The 22,918-nt window shown below is 37.8% G+C and overlaps 1 protein-coding gene across 4 annotated transcripts in view; it reads left to right on the forward strand.

Moving 5' to 3' along the window:
• Positions 1–22,918, forward strand: part of TRIM37 (tripartite motif containing 37) — a 180,723-nt gene that overhangs the window by 47,120 nt on the left and 110,685 nt on the right. For all 4 annotated transcript variants that reach the window (XM_045985146.1, XM_045985143.1, XM_045985145.1 and 1 more), the window contains exons 3-8: positions 5,264–5,304; positions 8,411–8,527; positions 15,048–15,135; positions 16,924–17,046; positions 18,393–18,516; positions 19,340–19,407. In XM_045985146.1, coding sequence (XP_045841102.1) covers positions 5,264–5,304; positions 8,411–8,527; positions 15,048–15,135; positions 16,924–17,046; positions 18,393–18,516; positions 19,340–19,407 — 561 coding nt within the window. The remainder of the gene's footprint in view (positions 1–5,263; positions 5,305–8,410; positions 8,528–15,047; positions 15,136–16,923; positions 17,047–18,392; positions 18,517–19,339; positions 19,408–22,918) is intronic.

Raw genomic sequence — 22,918 nt, forward strand, 5'->3', positions numbered from 1 at the left:
TCGATCCCAGGACCCTGGGATCGTGACCTGAACTGAAGCCAGACACTTAATGACTGAGCCAACTAGGCACCCCTCTCCCCCCACCCCTGGATTTTTTTTAAAGTATGGACTTTATCAAGTTGAGGAAATTCTCTTCTATTCCTTTTTCTTGAGTGTTTTTATCATGAAAGGATATCAGATTTTGTCAGAGGCCTTTTCTATATCAGTTGAGATCATTATGTCTATTTATTCCTTCACTTTATTAATGTGATATATTATCTTGAATGATTTTTATATGTTGAAGTGTCCTTGCATTCCAGGAGTAACTCCCACTTGGTCATGCTATCTAGTCTTTTTAATATACTGTTTTGTTTTCTTTTTTTTTAATATACTGTTGAATTCAGTTTGCTAGGCTATTGTTGAGAATTTCCCTAGCACAATTTTGCAGAGTAGGTATGTTGATTTCTCTTATTTCATATGAGTAAACTTGAGCTCAGTCATATGGCTGGTATCATGTAGCTGTTAAGTGCCAGAGTTAGAAGTCAGACTCAGGTCTAAACATTTTCTAAAGCTTGGGATTCTTCCATTTTAAAGGAGAGAAATTCTTAAAATGAATATGGGACATTGCTATAGTATAATATTTATTTTCTTTAATAAAATATTTAATAAAATAATACATAATATTGTATCACTGGTTCTTTTCATTTTGGTTTGGGAGAAATAATGGTTTTCCCAGAGTATTAAAATTACCGTATTTATTTTATGATTAAGTTAGATTGTGGAGTATAAGGTAAAAATGCCACAAATATTCAGAGATGGGAAAGATCACTAACCTGGGATAGGTAGGAAAGTTTTGTGGACATAATTAGTGGACATTTCCGTGGGACAGCACATGGAGGAAAGGGGCATATTAGGAAATACAGAAGTATGCCAAGGGTGGTGTATACTGCAGCAACAAGCCTGTTTTGACTGGAATAGAGAGACATATTTAAAAATACGGGCAGCGGTTGCTGGGAAGATGGCAGAGTAGGAGGATCCTCCTCACCTCTTATGGCTGGCCACCTAGAGAATACCCACATCAGCATAAGTAATCCAGAAAGTGACCTGAAGACTGGCAGAACAGACTCCCCGCAGCCAGATATAGACAAGAGGCCACAACAAAGAGGATCCATCCCCTTTAATTAGCTCTTGGCAGGATCCCATCAAAGCAGTGCCATAGGCCTGGCTGTGTGTAAGCATCCCAGACAAGGGCCAGCACCACTCCAAAGTGAGTCCTGCTTCAGGAAGAGGGAAAGATAACCACACACCAGTCTGACTGCGACCCTAACACTGGGCTTGGAGGCAGCTGGTCTGACTGTAGACCCCACCCATCAATACAAGCTTGTCAGAGAACAACACAGGGAAAGTGCCCTGCAGGTTGATGCTACTTCATCTCTGGAAAACACCTGGTTTGACTCAACTCAAGCCCAAGGCAGTCCCAGACTGGCCCACTAACACCACAGGTACCAGACTCGCCCACAACAGGCAGAGAGCTGCTGCAGACTGGACTGAAGGCAAACACAGCTTGGCCACAACAGGACACCCCTGTAGCAACACATATAGGAGTCACCCTGGAAGCACCATTTCTTATGAAAAGGCATTACCCTGTGGGGCACTACAGGACCTCTTCATAAAGCCACTACTTTTTTTTTTTTTTTTTAATTTTTATTTATTTACTTGACAGAGATCACAAGCAGGCAGAGAGGCAGGCAGAGAGAGAGAGAGGAGGAAGCAGGCTCCCCACGGAGCATAGAGCCCGATGCCGGGCTCGATCCCAGAACCCTGGGATCATGACCTGAGCCGAAGGCAGAGGCTTTAACCCACTGAGCCACCCAGGTGCCCCATGAAGCCACTACTTTTAAGTGCAGGAAACATAGCTGACTTTTTTTTTTTTTTTTAAGATTTTATTTATTTATGTAACAGACAGAGATCACAAGTAGACAGAGGCAGGCAGAGAGAGAGAGGAGGAAGCAGGCTCCCCACTGAGCAGAGAAGCCAATGCGGGGCTTGATCCCAGGACCCTGGGATCATGACCTGAGCTGAAGGCAGAGGCTTTAACCCACTGAGCCACCCAGGTGCCCCATAAAGCCACTACTTTTAAGTGCAGCAAACATAGCTGACTTTTTTAACACATAGAAACACACAGTAATAGACAAAACAAAGGAGAGAGAAATATGTCCCAGATGAAAGAACAGAACAAAATCATAGCAAGAGATCTAAACCGAATGGAGGTAAGTAATATGTCTGATAGTGAATTTAAAAGTATTGCTCATAAAGATACTCGATAGAATTGAGAAGGGAGTGGAGGATCTCCAGGAGACCCTCTACAAAGAGATAAGAAACCTAGAAAAGAACCAATTAGAGATAATGAACTCACTAAATAAAATTAAAAATAGACCACCTGGAATAAATAGCAAACAAGAGGAAGTTAAAGAATGGATAAGCAACGTGGGGGACGAAGTAATGGAAAGTAATCAAGCTGAGCAATGAGATGGGAAAAAATATATCCAAGATGAGAATAGACCCAGGAAACTCAGTGACACTGTCACATATAACAGTTGCGTGATAGGGATCGCATAAAGCGAAGAGAAAAGGGGGCAAAAAATTTATTTGAAGAATTAGTGGCTGAAAACTTCCTGAATCTGGGGAAGGAAAGAGCAATCCAGATCTAGAAGGCACAGAGGGCCCCCAACAAAACCAACCCAAAGAGTTCTGCACCAAAACACAAAGTAGATAAGATGGCCAAAAGTAGCGATAAAGGGAGTATTTTAAAAGCAGCAAGAGAAAGGAAAGCAGTTACATAGAAGGGAAACCCCATAAGGCTATCAGTGGATTTTTTTCAGCAGAAACTTTGCAGGCCAGAATAGAGCAGCATGAAATATTCATAATGCTAAAAGGAAAAAATCTGCAGCCAAAAATACTGTATCCAATAAGGCTTTCATTCAGAATGGAGGAGAAGTAGAGTTTCCCAGAAAAACAAAAGTTAAAGGAATTCATGACCAGGAGCGAAACCAGCCACATTCCTTTCACACACAGTGGCATCAGCCTGTGGGTCCCAAATCCATAGTCCAGCAGCTGCCCTTCTGCCCGAGTTAGGATGCACTGCCGGCCACCTGCTCAATGCAAGTAAACACACACCTTCACCTCAGAATGACAAGGATTCAAACCTATGCTCTTCCCCTCAAATTCCAGCCCCTGTGCTCAAGTTTGTGCACAAAAGTGGGCAGAATGAAGCAATCCAAATAGTGACACTAATTCTGTGGTGTATATAATGGATAAAAGGAGTATGCTAGGCCGAGAACATCTCCAACAAACACATCGAAGAACAATACATACAGCATGATTCTGGTTACTAAAACACCCCTACCCCCCAAATGAAAAATAAAAACATGGACTGGTTATTCCCTATCACTCCCAACCTTTTTTTTTTTTTTTTTTTTAAGATTTTATTTATTTGAGAGAGAGCTCACCTATAAGCAGTGTAGGGGAAGAGACAGAAGGAGAGGGACGGGGGAGAATCTGAAGCAGACACCATGCTGAGCGCAGAGTCTGACATGGGGCTCCCTCTCACAACCCTGAGATCATGACCTGAGCTGAAATCAAGAGTTGTATGCTTAACTGACTGAGCCACCCAGGTACCCCAGTCCCAACTTTTATAGAGCTTATGGTGTAGCAGGGCAGAGGAGAACCAACAAATAAGTCAGGGTAACAAAGTGTTATAAGCACGGTGAAGGGAGAAGTACAGGTTGCTGTGGTAATCTGTAGAGTCAGGGCAAGCTTTCTGGAGGAAGTGATGTATAAACTGAAATCTAAAGTATGAGTAGGAATAATGGTGTTGAAGAATATCCTGGGCCGAGAGAGGAGGCTTAACCTTGTCGGATCCCCTAGAGTGAGGTAGATGATGAAACTAGAGGGGTGTAGGCTGAAACCTGCCCCAAAAGAGTACTATGGGTTTAGCAGAGCATTGTTTGAGAGGGCAAAACCAAATCTTAGGTTTGCTGAGGGGCCAAAAAAATGATCAAGGTTATTAAGAACAGAGAAATCCTTTTGTGTCATTTTCTTTTTCTTCCAGCTTTATATTCTTTGCTGTGGAGTATCTTTCTCTTTTTTTTTTTTTTTTTTTAAAGATTTTATTTATTTATTTGACAGAAATCACAAGAGAGGCAGGCAGAGAGAGAGGAAGGGAAGCAGGCTCTCCGCCGAGCGGAGAGCCCGATGTGGGACTCGATCCCAGGATCCCGAGATCACGACCCGAGCCGAAGGCAGCGGCCCAACCCACCGAGCCACCCAGGCGCCCCTCTTTCTCTTTATTATGTTTTATTTTTTATAATTCTTTAAGGTTTCCTTGGAAGTTTCATTTCTGAGTTAATTATTTGACTTTAAAAGCTTATGTTCTTTTATAGAAGTAGAAAGGGATAAGTAGAAGTAACAGCCATGGGGAGTACATAGGTATGGGATTATGGCTAGTTATTTACCTTGAAACATTTACTAGTCAATTAAAACATTTAATATTTAACCAGAAAGCTATTGTTTTTGGAAAGGCATTCAGAAAATCGTAGTATCTCCTTTGTATATGATATAAAAGTCTTTCCTATCCAGTAATAATTAAAACAATTACATTAATAAAATTTGAAGCTTAGTAGAGATATTGCTTTCTTATAAGAAAAGCTTTTTATAATTGTGAAGAAACCAAATCATGCAGATATTACATTACTGAACTATAGAACTCATTTATTTATTTTTTATAGAACTCTTTTAAAACATAAAGTTTTGTATTGCTTATTCATATTTTAGGTCTGATTTATATATCCATATTATATAGTCTTCAAAATTAGTTTACTTTTCAGAAAGGAATTTAATAGCACCTTGGACTTTCTGAGGGATTTTATGAGAGGTTATTTAGAAGTAAATCATCACTGGTTTATTTTTAGAGTGATGGTTACTCTGTCATTGTTTTGTGAAGATTATCAACATCTTCATTGTGAGATCCAGATAGTCTTAGGATCACTTTCTTTCCTATGAAAAAATAGCTTCTTAACTATTTTGGAATGAGTTCTGTCCCTTTGAAAATTTGTCCCCGTCATGATGATAATGAGATAGTAAATTGCTATTTCTATAAGTACCTTTATAATTAATACAGGCACTAGAGAGTTAAACTCATTAAATTTGGTATATAAGTAGTCAGTATGTACAAATTAAAGTAATGATGTTTCTATAATCAAAATCTAATTTTTTACCTCCTTAGCGCTGGCTGACAGAACAGAGAGCTCAATGCCCTCATTGCCGGTAAGTAATTTTCTGTGATTATTTGTGAATTTGGAAAAGAGTAAGGTGATGGGATTAGAGTATGCCATAATCAGAGTTTTTCTGCATCTTGCTACACTACTCCTTGTGAATACAGCGAAAGAAAATAAGCACTCTGTCTAGATAAAGAAATGCAAACTAAGTTATTTGACTCCAAATTATGTAGAATGGATTACATTATTTACCTTCTTTTAGAGAAACGTTGTGTAACAACTTTTTGTAATTAAACTTGAAGTTTTCTATTTCCTTGGGCTGGGTGAGAAAAAAAAAATTATTTGAGAGCATGAACCTGCATGAGCGGGGGTTGGGGTAGAAAGAGGCAGAATCTTAAGCAAGCTCCATGCCTAGTGTGAGCTGAACACAGAGCTCAAACTCATGACCCTGACTGAGGTCGTGACCTGAGCTAAAATCAAGAGTTGGATGCTGGGGCACCTGGGTGGCTCAGTGGGTTAAGCCGCTGCCTTCGGCTCAGGTCATGATCTCAGGGTCCTGGGATCGAGTCCCACATCGGGCTCTCTGCTCAGTGGAGAGCCTGCTTCCCTTCCTCTCTCTCTGCTTGCCTCTCTGTGGTTTCTCTCTGTAAAAAAAAAAAAAAAAAAAAGAGTTGGATGCTTAACTGACTGAGCTACCCAGCCGCCTCCAAGTTTCAAGTTTTCGTTAATAAGATAAATAAAATAATAAGTCTTCTATTTCTGATACTCCCTGCCTGATCTTTTCATTAAATAACATTTTCAAAAGAAATGGTTAGATTTCATATCTATTCTTTTAGACATTTTTCTAGGAGTATACTGATATATATACATATAAATTTTTTCTTGAAACAAATGATATAATACTATTCTGGATTTTTTTTTTTTTTCATATAAAGTATGGTGGGACTTTCCTTGATGATAAGTATGTGTATCATTTTTATGGGCCCAGCACGTTTCCGCTGTGCCACTCGGCTTGTGCTGTATATGTATCATTTTTAAAGAAGTGTGAGTAATCACTCTATGACTATATGTTGATTTTCTTATGCTTATATTCAGAGACATTTAGGTGGTTTCAATTTTTTTTTTCATATTAATGATGCCAGATTACATTGAAAGAAAGGTTTTTACCATTTTTCCTTCCTAATAATGACACAAAATTGCCTTTTCCTCACATTCTTGCCAATATTGATTATTATCAGTCTTTTTTTGGTCATTCCATTAAATGAAAAAAGGGATCTCATTTTTAATAGCCTTTTTAAATTATTGAAACTAAGCATTTTTCAAAACATTTAGCTACTTATATTTCTTTTTTGTTTACACTACCTCTTCACCTCATTTGATTGCACATTTTCATTTATTGTTTCCTTTTTTCATATTAACTCTTTAAAATTTTTTTTTATTTTTTTTAAAGATTTTATTATTTATTTGACAGAGAGAGATCACAGGTAGGCAGAGAGGCTGGCAGAGAGAGAGGGGGAAGCAGGCTCGCTGCAGAGCCGAGAGTCCGATGTGGGGCTCGATCCCAGGACCCTGAGATCATGACCTGAGCTGAAGGCAGAGGCTTTAACCTACTGAGCCACCCAAGTGCCCCTTCATATTAACTCTTAAGAAAACCAGCACTATCAAATAGAACTTTCTGTAATGATGGAAATGTTCTATTAGTGTTGCTATCCAATTCCAATAGATACACTGGCAGTTGAGACTTGTAATTTGTCTAGTGTGACTGCAGTGAAATTTTATTCTTATTTAATTTTAATTACTTTGAATTTTTTAATTTTTTATATAGATTTTTTAAAAATTTATGACAGAGATAGCGAGAGAAGGAACACAAGCGCAGGGTAGCTGGAGAGGGAGAAGCAGGCTCCCCGTTGAGCAGGGAGCCTAATATGGGGCTTGATCCCAGGATGCAGGCAGGTGCTAAATGACTGAGCCACCCAGGCGCCCTTAATCTGAATTTTGAATAGTCACATGTGACTTGTGGCTATCATTTTGGACAGTATAATTTTAGACTGAGGAATTGAGAATTCAGTCTGTAATCTGAATCTTTTGTAAATGACGTATTAAGGTAAAAATAAGTTGCAAACCATACTTTTCATTGAGTCTGTTGTTATTTTAGTAGTAATATGGTATGAATGATTGTTAGCTCTATTTCGAGGAATGTGTTTGTTTGATAATTTCTTTTTTTATGACTGTCTTCCATCACTCTGTATGATGTCCTCAAGGTTTATGCATGCTGTAGCATAGGTCAGAGTTTCACTCCTTCTTAAGGTTGATGAATATTCCATCATGTACATGTATCACATTTTTTTTTTAAAGAATGATTTATTTATTTATTAAAGATTTTATCTATTTATTTATTTGACAGACAGCGATCACAAGTAGGCAGAGAGGCAGGCGGGAGTGGGGGGAAGCAGGCTCCCTGCTGAGTAGAGAGCCTGATGCGGGGCTCGATTCCAGGACCCTGAGATCATGACCTGAGCTGAAGGCAGAGGCTTAACCCACTGAGCTACCCAGGTGCCCCTGATTTATTTATTTTTTTTAAGATTTTATTTATTTATTTGATAGACAGAGATTACAAGTAGGCAGAAAGGTAGGCAGAGAGAGAGGAGGAAGCAGGCTCCCTGCTGAGCAGAGAGCCCGATGCGGGGCTCGATTCCAGGACCCTGAGACCATGACCTGAGCCAAAAGCAGAGGCTTTAACCCACTGAGCCACCCAGGTGCCCCAGTATCACATTTTGTTAATCCGTTCATCTATTGATGGATATTTGGATTGCTTCCACTTTGGGGCTTATTGTGAATCCTGCTGCTATGATCATGGGTGTTCATCTTTTCTAGAACTACCTTCAATTTTTTTGTATATGTACCCAGAAATGGTATTGCCGGATTATATGGAAATTGTGTTTTTAATATTTTGAGGTGTAGTCGGCAAATAAAATTGTTAAGATACTTAAAGTGTACAACGTGATGATTTGATGTTATGTATACATTGCGAAAAGTTTCCCTCTGTTGATTTAATTAACACTTATCATCTCACATTGTAACCTGTGGAATGTGTTTATATTGAAAAACAGTCTCAACGTCTTGAATCAGAATATATGTACATATTTTTTTTCCAGTGCTCCACTCCAGCTGCGAGAACTAGTAAACTGTCGTTGGGCAGAAGAAGTAACACAGCAGCTTGATACTCTTCAACTCTGCAGTCTTACCAAACATGAAGAAAATGAAAAGGACAAGTATGCCCTCCTTTTCTTTGTTCAAGTATTTCATAGATGTTGCCATATGTTGTTTTATTTTTTAAGATTTTATTTATTTATTTGACAGAGCGCAAGCAGGAGGAGTGGGAGAGGGAGAAGCAGGCTCCCTGCTGAGCAGGGAGCCAGACTCTGGGGTCCATCCCAAGATCCTGGGATCATGATCTGAGCCAAAGGCAGACACTCAACTGACTGAGCCACCCAGGCATCCCTACCATATGTTATCTTAATGACACTATTGAAAGTTTCTCTGTCAACTGACTGAGGCATCCAGGCACCCCTACCATATGTTATCTTAATGACACTACTGAAAGTTTCTCTTTTGTTTTATAGGTGAACACTTAAGTATTTTTCTTCTGGCATGGTGTGGGTATCACTGTTTTAAAAGACCGTTCTAACTCTTGATTGGCTTCTTTTATGAGAGCCTCTCATAAGAGGAGTGCAACTGCTAGAGGCCTGCTGGCCCCTCTTGCCTTGGTTTGCTGTAGGTGTATATGGGCCACCGATAAAGAATTGTTCTGCTAAATTTCCTATATTGTAAAAGCTGTGTTCTAAATTTGGTAGTGTGGAAATCAGGCTAAATGAGCTTCCTGATAGTATCTAATATGCTGTTTTTTTATACTTTTATTTCCTTTTGGTATTCAGATTACTTACAAATAAGAAATATAAAATGTAGACCTGTTAAGGTATTTGAGCTCTGTGTACTTCATTCATGAAGCTTTTTTTTTTCTTTTTTAAAAATTTATTTATTCTATTAGAACACACAGGGGGAGGGGCAGAGGGAACGTGAGAAGGAGAGAAGCAGATTCCACACTGAGCATGGAGCCTAACACAGTGCTCAGTCTCACAACCCTGAGATCATGACCTGGACTGAAATCAAGATTTGTACGCTCAACTTACTGAGCCACCTAGGCGCTCCTAGTGAGAAGCTTTTTCAGAAATGCAACAGTGTGTCTCTCTTTTTTTTTTTTTTTTAAGGTTTTATTTATTTATTTGAGAGAGAAGCAGACTCCCAACTGAGCAGGGAGCCCAATTTTGGGCTCAGTCCCAGGACCCTGAAATCATGACCTGAGCCAAAGGCAGATGCTTAACTAACTGAACCATCCTGGTGCCCCAGTGTGTGTCTTTTATAGGCAACAGAGTTTATTTGACAGAGAGCACAAGTAGGGGGATCAGCAGGCAGAGGGAAAGGGAGAAGCAGGCCCCCTACTGAGCAAGGATTCTGATACGGGGCTTGATCCCAGGATCCTAGGATCATGACCTGAGTTGAAAGCAGATGCTTAACCAGCTGAGCTACCTAGGAGCCCCAAGTTTTTTTAAGTGTATTAAAATACACATTGTATAAAATTTACTTAACCATTTTTAAATTTACAGTTCAGTAGGTGTTAAACATATTCACATTGTGTACTAGTCCCCAGAACTTACTCGTTTTGCAAACCTGAAGCTCTCTACCCATTAAACAATAATTCCCCATTTCTCCTTCTACCAGCGCAGTGGTGGCAGCCACCATTTCACCTTCTGTTTCTGTGAGTTTGACTATTCTAGATTATTCATGTAAGTAAAATCATAGTTTTGTGTTTTTGCTACTGTCTTCCTTGACTTTACATAATGTAGTTTATATCAGAATTTCATTCCTTTCTAAGGCCGATTAATAATCCATCATGTATATTTATCACATTTTGTTTTATCCATCTGTTGATGGACATTTGGATTGCTTCCACTTTTGGGCTCTTGTCGACTGTGCTGCTATGATCATGGGTGTTCATCTTTTCTAGACCTTGCCTTCAATTTTTTCTTTTTCTTTTCTTTTCTATCCTTTCCCCCCCCCCTTTTTTTTTTTTTTTTAAGATTTTTAAGTAATCTTTACACCACAATAAGGAACTTAAGATTAGGAGTTGCACACCCTACCGGTTGAGCCAGCCACACACCCCTTTTTTGGATATATATCCAGCAGTGATATTGCTAGATTATATAGAATTCTGTTTTAAATATTTTGAAGAATTTCCATACTGTTTTCTATGGCTGCTGCACCATGTTACATTCCCACCAACGGTGTATAGGATTCCAGTTTCTCCACATTCTTGTCAGCACTTGTTTATTTTTTTGATGGTAGCCATCATAATGGGTATGAGGAAATACCTTGTGGTTTTGATTTGCATTCATCTGATGATTTGAATGTTGAACATTTTTCATAACGCTTGTTGGTTATTTGTACATTTTTGGAGAAGTAGGTCTGTTAAGTCCTTTGCCCATATTTTAATTGTGCTTTTGGGTTTTTTGTTGTTGTTATTGTTGTTGTTTTTCTGTTGTCGAGTTGCAGGAGTTCTTTATATATTTTGGATATTAACTCCTTATCAGATATGTGATTTGCAAATATGGTCTCTTACTCCGTTGATTGCCCTTTCACTTTGTTAATTGTGTCCTTTGATGTATAGAAGTTCTAATTTTTTAAAGATTTATTTGTGTATTTTAGAGGGTGTGCACAAGTGAGATGGGCAGAGGGAGAGGGAGAGAGAATTCTCATGCAGAGACTCTCATGCAGACTCACTGAGCTCGGAGCCCAACACAATGTTTTTTTTTTTTTTTTTTTTTTTTCAGCGTAACAGTATTTATTGTTTTTGCACGACACCCAGTGTTCCATGCAATACGTGCCCTCCCTATTACCCACCACCTGATTCCCCCAACCTCCCACCCCCCGCCCCTTCAAAACCCTCAGGTTCTTTTTCAGAGTCCATAGTGTCTCATGGTTCTCCTCCCCTTCCAATTTCCCTCAACTTCCTTCTCCTCTCCATCTCCCCATGTCCTCCATGTTATTTGTTAGGCTCCACAAATAAGTGAAACCATATGATACTTGACTCTCTCTGCTTGACTTATTTCACTCATCATAATCTCTTCCAGTCCCGTCCATGTTGCTACAAAAGTTGGGTATTCATCCTTTCTGATGGAGGCATAATACTCCATCGTGTATACAGACCACATCTTCCTTATCCATTCATCCATTGAAGGGCACCTTGGTTCTTTCCACAGTTTGGCAACCGTGGCCATTGCTGCTATAAACATTGGGGTACAGATGGCCCTTCTTTTCACTACATTTGTATCTTTGGGGTAAATACCCAGCAGTGCAATTGCAGGGTCATAGGGAAGCTCTATTTTTAATTTCTTGAGGAATCTCCACACTGTTCTCCAAAGTGGCTGCACCAGCTTGCATTCCCACCAATAGTGTAAGAGGGTTCCCCTTTTCTCCACATCCTCTCCAACACATGTTTTCTGTCTTGCTAATTTTTCTAACTGGTGTAAGGTGGTATCTCAGTGTGGTTCTAATTTGAATCTCCCTGATGGCTAGTGATGATGAACATTTTTTCATGTGTCTGATAGCCATTTGTATGTCTTCATTGGAAAAGTGTCTGTTCATATCTTCTGCCCAATTTTTTTTTTTTAAAGATTTTATTTATTTAACAGAGAGAGAGATCACAAGGAGGCAGAGAGGCAGGCAGAGAGAGAGGAGGAAGCAGGCTCCCTGCAGGGCAGAGAGCCGAATGCGGGGCTCGATCCCAGGACCCTGAGATCATGACCTGAGCCGAAGGCAGCGGCTTAATCCACTGAGCCACCCAGGCGCCCCTCTTCTGCCCATTTTTTGATATGATTTGTGTGTGTTGAGTTTGAGGAGTTCTTTATAGATCCTGGATATCAACCTTTTGTCTGTACTGTCATTTGCAAATATCGTCTCCCATTCCGTGGGTTGCCTTTTTGTTTTGTTGACTGTTTCCTTTGCTGTGCAGAAGCTTTTGATCTTGATGAAGTCCCAAAAGTTCATTTTTGCTTTTGTTTCCTTTGCCTTTGGAGACTTATCTTGAAAGAAGTTGCTGTTGCTGATATCGAAGAGGTTACTGCCTATGTTCTCCTCTAGGATTCTGATGGATTCCTGTCTCACGTTGAGGTCTTTTATCCATTTCGGGTTTATCTTTGTGTACGGTGTAAGAGAATTGGTTGAGTTTCATTCTTCTACATATACCTGTCCAGTTTTCCCAGCACCATTTATTGAAGAGACTGTCTTTTTTCCACTGTATATTTTTTCCTGTTTTGTCGAAGATTATTTGACCATAGAGTTGAGGGTCCATATCTGGGCTCTCTACTCTGTTCCACTGGTCTATGTGTCTGTTTTTATGCCAGTACCATGCTGTCTTGGTGATCACAGCTTTGTAATAAAGCTTGAAATCAGGTAACGTGATGCCACCAGTTTTGTTTTTGTTTTTCAACATTTCCTTAGCAATTTGGGGTCTCTTCTGATTCCATACAAATTTTAGGATTATCTGCTCCAGCTCTTTGAAAAATATCGGTGGAATTTTGTTCGGAATGGCATTAAAAGTATAGATTGCTCAAGGCACTATAGACATTTTAACAATGTTTATTCTTCTGATCCAAGAGCATGGAATGGTCTTCCATCTTTTTGTGTCTTCTTCAATTTCTTTCATGAGTGTTCTGTAGTTCCTCGAGTACAGATCCTTTACCTCTTTGGTTAGGTTTATTCCCAGGTATCTTATGGTTCTTGGTGCTATAGTAAATGGAATCGATTCTCTAATTTCCCTTTGTGTATTTTCATTGTTAGTGTATAAGAAAGCCACTGATTTCTGTACATCGACTTTGTATCCTGCCACGTTACTGAATTGCTGTATGAGGTCTAGTAGTTTGGGGGTGGAGGCTTTTGGGTTTTCCATATAAAGAATCATATCATTGGCGAAGAGAGAGAGTTTGACTTCTTCATTGCCAATTTGGATACCTTTTATTTCTCTTTGTTGTCTGATTGCTGTTGCTAGGACTTCTAATACTGTCCAACACAATGCTTGATCTCATTGGATGCTTAACTGAGTGCACCATCCAGATACCCCAGAAGTTTTAAATTTTGATATAGTTCAATTTATTTTTGGCTCTGTTGCATGTGCTTTTGGTGTCACGTTTAAGAAATAATTTTGAAATCCAATATCATAAAGCTTTTCTCTTGTGTTTTCTTCTAAGAATTACATTATATGAAAACATATAAAATGTATATTCATTTGCAAATCTTTTGTAGGATCAAAGTCATATCTTTGATTAGGTCTTATGACCTGTTTTGAGTTAAATTTTGCATATGATAAAAGCTAAAGTATTTTGTATGCTAGGGCTGCCATAACAATACCACAGGCTGGGTGGCTTAATAACAAATTTATTTTCTCATGGTTTTGGGGCTGGAAGTTTGGTTTCTGGTGAGGCCTTTCTCTTTGACTTGGATTAAGGCTCTTCCTCACTGTGTCCTCACAGGGCCTTTTCTCTGTGCACACTTCTGTTACCTTTCTCTTCTTGGACAGATCAGTTTTGTTGGGTTAGGATACCACCCTTATGACCTCATTTAACCCTCATTATCTTCTTAAAGCCCCGCTCTCTAAATACATTCATATTAGGGCTTCAATATAGGAATTTGGGGAGGATACAATTCGTTTCATAACCAGATGCAAATTCATGTTTTACTTGTGGATATCCATTTTAAGGGGAAACTCATTTAAAATTGAATTGTTCGTTTTTTATGAGGATACGGTATCACATTATATAATTCCACGTGTCTTGATTATTGTTAGCATTGGCCGTATGTGGCGCAAATTTTGTATATGTATACATGTTCATGTAGGTATAGACTCATAATGTGATTTGCTCAAAATGTAGTATGATAGAACTTATCTATGGTGATGCAAGAAAATGATCTATCGATGCATTATTTAATCTGCATTTTTCACAATTGTAAAGTCTTTATAAATTAATGAAACAATACTAAAACTTTTGTATGTACTTGTGATGTTTTTAGCTTAATTCTAGAAGAATGGAATGCATTTTATATGTTTCCTGAGATATAATCATTTAAAATTGACCTCGGGGCGCCTGGGTAGCTCAGTGGGTTGGGGCCTCTGCTTTCGGCTCTGGTCATGGTCCCGGGGTTCCTGGGATCGAGCCCCGCGTCAGGCTCTCTGCTTGGCGGGGAGCTTGCTTCTCTTTCTGCCTGCCTCTCTGCCTACTTGTGATGTCTGTCTGTTAAATAAGTAAAATCTTTAAAAAAAATTTGACCTCAATTAGAAAAACAATTATCATATGATCTCTCTGATACGAGTAATTTGAGAGGCAGGGCAGGGGGTTGTTGGGGGTAGGGAAGGAAAAAATGAAACAAGATGCGGCCGGGAGGAAGACAAGCCATAAGAGACTCTTAATCTCACAAAACAAACTGAGGGTTACTGGGGGTTGTGGGTGGCTAGGGATAGGGTGGCTGGTTTATGGACATTGAGTAGGGTATGTGCTATGGTGAGTGCTGTGAAATGTTTAAGCCTGATGTTTCACAGACCTGTACCTCTGGGGCAAATAACACATTATTTGTTAATTAAAAAAAAAAAAATTGACCTGTTTCCCAAACTTAGGAATTTGTTGAAGTAATTATGTTAAAATTTAATTTATTTAAACTATATTTTCTTTTTATAATATATAGATGTGAAAATCACCATGAAAAACTTAGTGTATTTTGCTGGACTTGTAAGAAGTGTATCTGCCATCAGTGTGCACTTTGGGGAGGAATGGTGAGCAGAAAATATTTAGCATATTACTTTTAGCTAGAAATACTTGTTTGATTTAGATAGAAAGTAATATTTTACTGTGCTTATAGAATGAAATTTAAATGTATCTGATTTATAGCAGAGGTATCATACCACAGCCTTCCTTTGTAGGAGATGTTGATGTGGAATGTGTAACCACTTACATAAATATTTTATTTGAAAACATATAAAATGTAAATTCATTTGCAAATCTTTTGTTGTAGGGTCAAAGTCTTATCTTTGATCAAAGGCCACTTGATATGTCCTGGCCACAGTTTCCAGTTTTGGGTTTCTTTAAAGTGGAACAACAACTTTCAATATTGTGGAATAATACAAATGCAAACATTTGGATCCTTATGGATTTTTTTTTTCCTCTTTCCATTCTAATTCAAAAGTAGTTTTTTAAGGCATTGTACCTTTTATCAGGTCTTAAACATTCAAGTTAGTTTTCCTGGAAACAGCTTTTTATTTCACATTTGTATCTTTTGTTTAACTAATACTTAATTAAACTGTATCCTTATGTAATAAGTACAATTAATGTAAATAGGCTTGAAAATAAACATAATAGGTTCTTGGTGGGGAGAGTTAGTTATAGTGGGAGCAGAAGTTGCTAGACAACTAGACATATCTGTTTGTAATAAGAATTGACCATTCTTGGGGTGCCTGGGTAGCTCAGTCAGTTAAGCATCCATCTCAGCTCAGGCCCTGAGTTGGGTTCCATGCTGGGTATGGAGCCTACCTTTAAAAAAAAAAAATAATATTTGGGCTTCAGCATATTTTAAGAAGAGAATGACAGGCATCTTGGTTGAGTAGAGTTCAATTCAGACAGTGTTCTGTTAAGATTTGAAAACTAATGTGATAAGTAGAAAAAAATTGAATTCTTACAATTTAGTACTTAAATATTAACATAATTATGTTAATATTAATATAATTAATATATATTATATATAATATATTAATATTAATAATATTAACATAAATATTTAGTAAGAAGCAATGGCAACATTCTTTTTCATATTTAAGTGGACAGGCAAAAATCTACATCTTTTTATGTTTAAGACCATGGTTGGGTGCTTTGGTTGGACAAGACAGTTCTGGTAAGAACTTAACTGTAATAGGCAGTTTGCTTGTTTCTTCCTTCCTTCCTTCCTTCCTCCATCCCTCATTCCCTCATTCCTTTTCTCTCTTTCTTCCTTCCTTCCTTCCGATTTATTTGTTCATTTTAGGGAGAAACAGCATAAGTGGGAGAGGGAGAGAGAATCCCGAGCAGACTCCATGCTGAGCACAGAGCCCTATGAGGGGCTTGATTTCATGACCTCAAGATCATGACTTGAGCTGAAATCAAGAGTGGGATGCTCAACTGACCGAGCCACCCTGTCATCCAGGAAGGAGTTAATTTTGCAAAGGCCTAGTGAAAAGAAATATAAGAACATGAAAAAGGCTAGTGTTGACCTAGAAGAGAGTGGCAAATAAAGTTGTGTCAGATGGTTTGAGCCATGGTTAAAGATTTTGGTTCTTTCTGATGACTATAGATTTCTAGATTAAGTGTAAATGTTTATTGCTAAAGTTTTTTATCTGCAGTCTTTAAGGATTTCCTACATGGTCCAAGTGGTTTTAAGTAAATTCTCCTTGATTTTAACAGTAAAGATAGCCAAAAAAATTTCTTTTGAAAATATTTACCACTTTATTAATACCCATGGAGTGTTGATAAAGAAGTATAATTGGTTGAGGTAAAAGAAAATGTTCTAAAACTATTTTTATTAATTTAAATAGCATGGTGGACATACCTTTAAACCTTTGGCAGAAATTTATGAGCAGCATGTTACTAAAGTGAATGAAGAGGTAGCTAAACTTCGTCGGCGTCTCATGGAACTCATCAGCCTAGTTCAAGAAGTGGTAAGACTGCTACTGAAAGATGATTTTCCATTTTATAGTCTAGCCTATGTAATACATATTTTTTATGATATGAATCAATTATGTTGAAATCAAGACTTGAAAATCTGTAGGATACATTTATAGTCCTTTATACCAACTTCAAACTAGCTGCCTGTTCCACATTTGGAGCCAGAGAATTGCCTTTTCTTAAGCAGAAATAGAAAATGAATGTGTTAAATAAGTTTGTTTGATACAGAGGCAGTAATTGACTTCTAAACAGTCAGTATTGACTTTTGCAAAGTCATTAAGTCATTCATTCTTTGGACCCCCAGCTTTTGGAACTATTTCTGATGTTTTGAATTAGAACTCTTTGGAATTGAGGAGTAATATTTAACCATACTCTTCAGATACTTTATGGGTCAAACAGCTTTGGTGAAGTATTTACCATTTGTAATATTATTTATATGGGGAAATGTAATAAGTTTTAAACATTTAAGTACTGAATATACTTTTGGAATTTATTTTGTTTAAAGGTGCCAGAATGGTAGTTATAACTAATGAGGTTTGAGGACCATCCCTAACTTAAGATGTCTTCATTTTACCCTTTCAGGAATCAAGATTCAAACCACTGTTCTATAACCTTTCTTATATAAAACGTAATATATGAGTTGCATGTATGCTACCTACAAAGTAATTTTAGAATGTAAAACAAGTTGAATGGCTTCTCTTCAGACTTCTCTACCTTTTTTTCTATTACTTTCTCTTGGCAAAATAATTTGGTCAGTAGGGAGGGTGTTCTAGCATTGAAATTCTCATTGTATTTACAATAACAATAAGTATATAGGAAAGATTGTTCTCTACTTCTGGTGGTATGCTTTTATGAAATCTGCAATGTACTCTGCAATCTTCTGAAAAAATTTAAAACTTTGTAAACTAGAGTAGATACGGCTTTTGAAATTTTTCATTTGTTTCAGGGTTTTGCATGATGTGAACCTGGCATCAGTATATACTTCAATTTTTGAATAATGGTTTTTTATCAGAGATATGATTGGGGCTTTGAGTATGTGTTTTGTTTAGGGTACCTAACCAGTATTTTTTAATATCTTTCACTGTTAAAAGAGCATGTACTTTATTATGTTTGTTTACATTTAAAAGTTTTGTTCCAGATTCGTTTCAGTGCACAATTTTTTAAAGCAGTGAGTTTCCTATGACACATAAGTAATTAAATAGTATTATTGGGTTTCACCTTTTAAAAGGAAATCAACTGACTTTAAGAATAATTGCAGTGATTGCAGTAATGTCTGTTTGCTTTTGTTTTTAAAATTCTTCAGTTTTTTTGTGTTTTTTTGTACCTGTTTATCTTCTAGGAAAGAAATGTGGAAGCTGTTCGAAATGCAAAAGATGAGCGTGTTCGGGAAATTAGGAATGCAGTGGAAATGATGATTGCACGGTTAGACACACAGCTGAAGAATAAACTCATAACACTAATGGGTGAGTGTTTTCCTATGTTGTTGGAATATGTGGTGCTTTGAGCCTCCTTGAGATTCATTATTGAAAGAGTAAAGGTTGCTGAATTGTTAATAGGCTAGGAAAAGATTGCTTTCAAGAGTAAAAGTTCCCTAAAAAAGTAAAAGTTCCACCTATTAAATGTTCCTCTGTATCAAATAACATTACATGTAATTGACATAATTTCCACTAAACTCATGGGTATGTATGCTTCTAGCTCTTTAGACTAGTGATTTGCAAGAACATGGCCTGATTTGGCAAGCATGTCTGCCTTGTCATCATCTTTTTTTTTTTCCCCCCTCACCATGTAAAGCAGTTTCTTCCTTCTCTAGTTATTCTGTAATAATAATTCCTTATTCCTGTGTGTTTCCAGCCTCTTGAGACTATTTCTGTCTGGGCATTTTTTTTTTTTCTTTTTAAGCCATTAAATTCTGGGAAAGAATTACTTCAGTAGAGTTGATTGAGTAAAAAATGTACTTTTCTAGATATTTAGATTCCTTTGGAAGAAATAATAACATTAATTTCCTTACAGAATATATTGTCATTGTGTATTCCTAGGTGAATTTCGTAGACCTGAATTGCAGTTTGTCTAAAATTGTAGTTAGGATTGATTCCGAAATCCCCTTGTCAAAAGCTACTACAATGTTAGATTGAACCTTCTGAAGCTCTGGGGAAATTTGTTAGGATAGCTGTAGTGAAGCTTTATTTACTTGAAATTGATTCCTTATTAATGACTATATTGAATTAAAGTTAATCTCATTCTTAACCAGTAATGAGCCTGAGTGTTGGCATTTTGTTTTTAAAATAGGTCAGAAGACATCTCTAACACAGGAAACAGAGCTCTTGGAATCCTTACTTCAGGAGGTAGAGCACCAGGTGATGAAATAATAAATGTAATGAAATAAAGTCTGTCCACAGGCTTTAAAAAAATTCATTTTTGGACAGGATTATGGAAGACCAGAAGATTAGGAGATCTGTGTGCTATGTTAGGAATTTTTATGAAATAGGAATTGGCTGATTCTATTCAAGTTTTCTCTATCATCTTTGGGAACAGGATAAAATTAATAAGATTTATTCTGTTTTGTAGGAATGCAATTATTTAACATTTCTGTTAAGGAAATTTTTATTAAGTACATTTCTGTTAAGGAAATTTTTATTAACTACCAAATGTATAACTGACATTTTTTTAGGTGTTCAGAACGTAGCAGTAGACAAAATGACAAGAATGTCTGCCCTCATAGAATGGGGTAGGTGAGGGGGTCACTGGGTGTCGAAGTTGGTTAAGCATCTGCCTTCGACTGTCATGATCTCAGGGTTCTGGAATTGAGCCCTGGGTCATATTCCCTGTTTAGCGGGGACCCTGCTTCTCCCTCTGCCAGCTGCTGCCCCTGCTTGTGCTCTCTCTCTCCCTAACAAATAAATATAATCTTAAAAAAAAAAAAAAGAATGGGGTAGGTGGGATGACCTACATAGGGAATGAAGAAAGTGTATAGTGTTAGATAATATTTGATATGTTCTGTCTTATTTTTGGTTTTGGAATTCTTGAATTTCTCTCTTTAATACATAGCTATTTCCTCAGGTTATTCTTTTAATTATCATCCTGGGAATTCCATTTACTTCTTTCCATTTCCTTTTTTTTTTTTTTTTTTTTTAAGATTTTGTTTGTTTATTTCAGGGAGAGAGAGAGCATGCACAAAATGGGGGGGCAAAGGGAGAGGGAGAAGAGGGAGATGGGCTCCCCACTGAGCAAGGAGCCCATCTCCACTGGATGCCAGGCCAATCCCAGGACCCCAGCCAAAGGCAGATATGTAACTGGCTGAGCCACCCAAGCACCCTTTTTTACTTATTTCCTGTGTTGATTTCCATGCTTTACTTGTTTTTTTTTTTTTAAAGATTTTATTTATTTATTTATCAGAGAGAGAGAACACGCACAAGCAGGCAGAGTGGCAGGCAGAGGCAGAGAGAGAAGCATGCTCCCCATCGAGCAAGGAGCCTGATGCGGGACTCAATCTCAGGACCTAGGATCATGACCTGAGCCGAAGGCAGCAGCTTAACCCACTGAGCCACTCAGACGTCCCTTTACTTAATTGTTTTACTATCACATATCCTCCTTTAGTTTTCCTGAAAGGTTAATCAGGACACAGTTTTCTTTGTTTTGAGAGAGAGAGAGAGACAGCAACAGTGAGGGGCAGAGGTGGGGGAGCAGGGGGAGAGAGAGAGAATCCTACGGAGGCTCCATGCCTAACACAGAGCCTAACGCAGAGGGCATTTTCACAACCCTGAGATCATGACCTGAGCTGAAATCAAGAGTCAGATGCTTCACTGATGGAGCCACCCAGGTGCCCCTCAGAATAAGTTTTTTGAGACTGCATGTCTGAAAATATTTTTATTCAGTTTCTATACTTGATTGACAACTTAATAGAATTCAGTACATACTTTTATTTAAAGACTCTTGTTTTTCTTTTTAGTATTCTCATTCTTAATTGTGCATGTTCCCCTATTCTAGAGACGGTTTTTTCCCTCCAGAGAATAAACTAGCACCTTTCTGCTGGAGTGTTGGAACAAATTTAAACCATCTGTGGTGGAATAGGGTCAGGGATCTGGGGATCTATGTGCTTTTTTTTTTTTTTTAACAACTTTATTGAAGAATAATTGACAGTAATTGGCATGTATTTAAAGTGTATAACTTGTTAAATTTTGATAAAGTATATACCTGTAAAACTGTCATAGTCAAGATAGTGAACATATTTGTTATCCCCCCCAAATTTCTTTGTGCTTTTTTATAAATCTGCTTCTCCCCACAATTCCTTCCCCAGGCAACCCCCTTGTCTGCTTTCTATCACAGATTAATTTGCATTTTCTAGAGCTGTATATAATTGGAATCATATATTCATATAATTCACTTCTTTCAGTCAGCGAAGTCATTTTGTAGTTCGTTCATGTATCAGTTTTTCTTTCCTTTTTAATTATGGGTAGTATTCTTTTGTTTTTTTTTTAATATTTATTTATGTAAATAATCTTTATACCTAATGTGGGGCTCAAACTCACGACCCCAAGATCAAGAGTCCCGTGCTCTTCTGACTGAGCCAGCCGGTGCCGTGTGTGTGTGTGTGTGTGTGTGTAATATATATACACACGCATTGTAATGCATATGCCACATTTTGTTTTTCTGTTCAACTGTTTATAGTCATTTGGGTTGCTTCCTGTTTTGGCTGTTACAAATAAAGTTGTAATGAACATTATGTACAAATTTCTATATGGACATGTATTTCCTTTTCTCTTTGGTCTGCCTAAGCTAGAATGACTTGGTATATTGGTAGGTGTATGATTAACTTTTTAGTGCCTGCCAACTATTTTCTGAAGTGAGTGTACCATTTTTTATTTCCATCAGTAGCCTATGAGAGTACCAGTTCCTCCACATTACTGCCAACACATGATATACTCAATTCTTTGAATTTTAACTAGTCTCATAGAAGTGTGATAGCATTTTGTTGTCTTTAGTTTGCATGTCTTTTTTTTTTTTTTTTAAAGATTCCACTTATTTATTTGACAGAGAGAGAGAGAGATCACAAGTAGGCAGAGAGGCAGGCAGAGAGAGAGGAGGAAGCAGGCTCCCTGCAGAGCAGAGAGCCCGATGCGGAGCTTGATCCCAGGACCCCGAGATCATGACCTGAGCCGAAGGCAGCGGCTTAATCCACTGAGCCACTCAGGCACCCCAGTTTGCATGTGTCTTATAACTAATGATGTTAAGCAGCCTTTCTTGAAATTAAGTTGCCATCTGTATATTTTCTTTGTTGAAGTATTTATTCTGATCTTAATGAAGTGTAAATTATCAATTTATTCTTTTCGTGTCATAGTTAAGAAATTTTTAGGTAATCCAAGATCATAAAAAGTTTTCCCTGTGTTTTCTTGCAGAAAACTTGTAGTCTTAGCTTTTACATTAGGTTTATGGTCTTTTAAAAATTATTTATTTATTTATTTATTTATTTATTTTTTTAAAGATTTTATTTATTTTTTTGACAGAGAGAGAGAGATCACAAGTAGGCAGAGAGGCAGGCAGAGAGAGAGGAGGCAGAGAGAGAGGAGGAAGCAGGCTCCCTGCAGAGCAGAGAGCCCGATGCGGGGCTCGATCCCAGGACCCTGAGATCATGACCTGAGCTGAAGGCAGCGGCTTAATCCACTGAGCCACCCAGACGCCCCTATTTATTTATTTTTAATGTGAGGTATGAATCCAAGGTAGTTTGTTTATTTTTGTATATTGTTATCCATTTTTTCCACCACGATTTGTTGACGACCAGCCTTTCTTCACTGAATTATCTTTGCATCTCTTTAAAAAATTAGTTGTCCCTCTATATACATTGGTCTATTTCTGGACTCTGTTCCATTT

The sequence above is a fragment of the Meles meles genome, chromosome 18 (genome assembly GCF_922984935.1).
Source record: "Meles meles chromosome 18, mMelMel3.1 paternal haplotype, whole genome shotgun sequence".
Taxonomy (NCBI): domain Eukaryota; kingdom Metazoa; phylum Chordata; class Mammalia; order Carnivora; family Mustelidae; genus Meles; species Meles meles.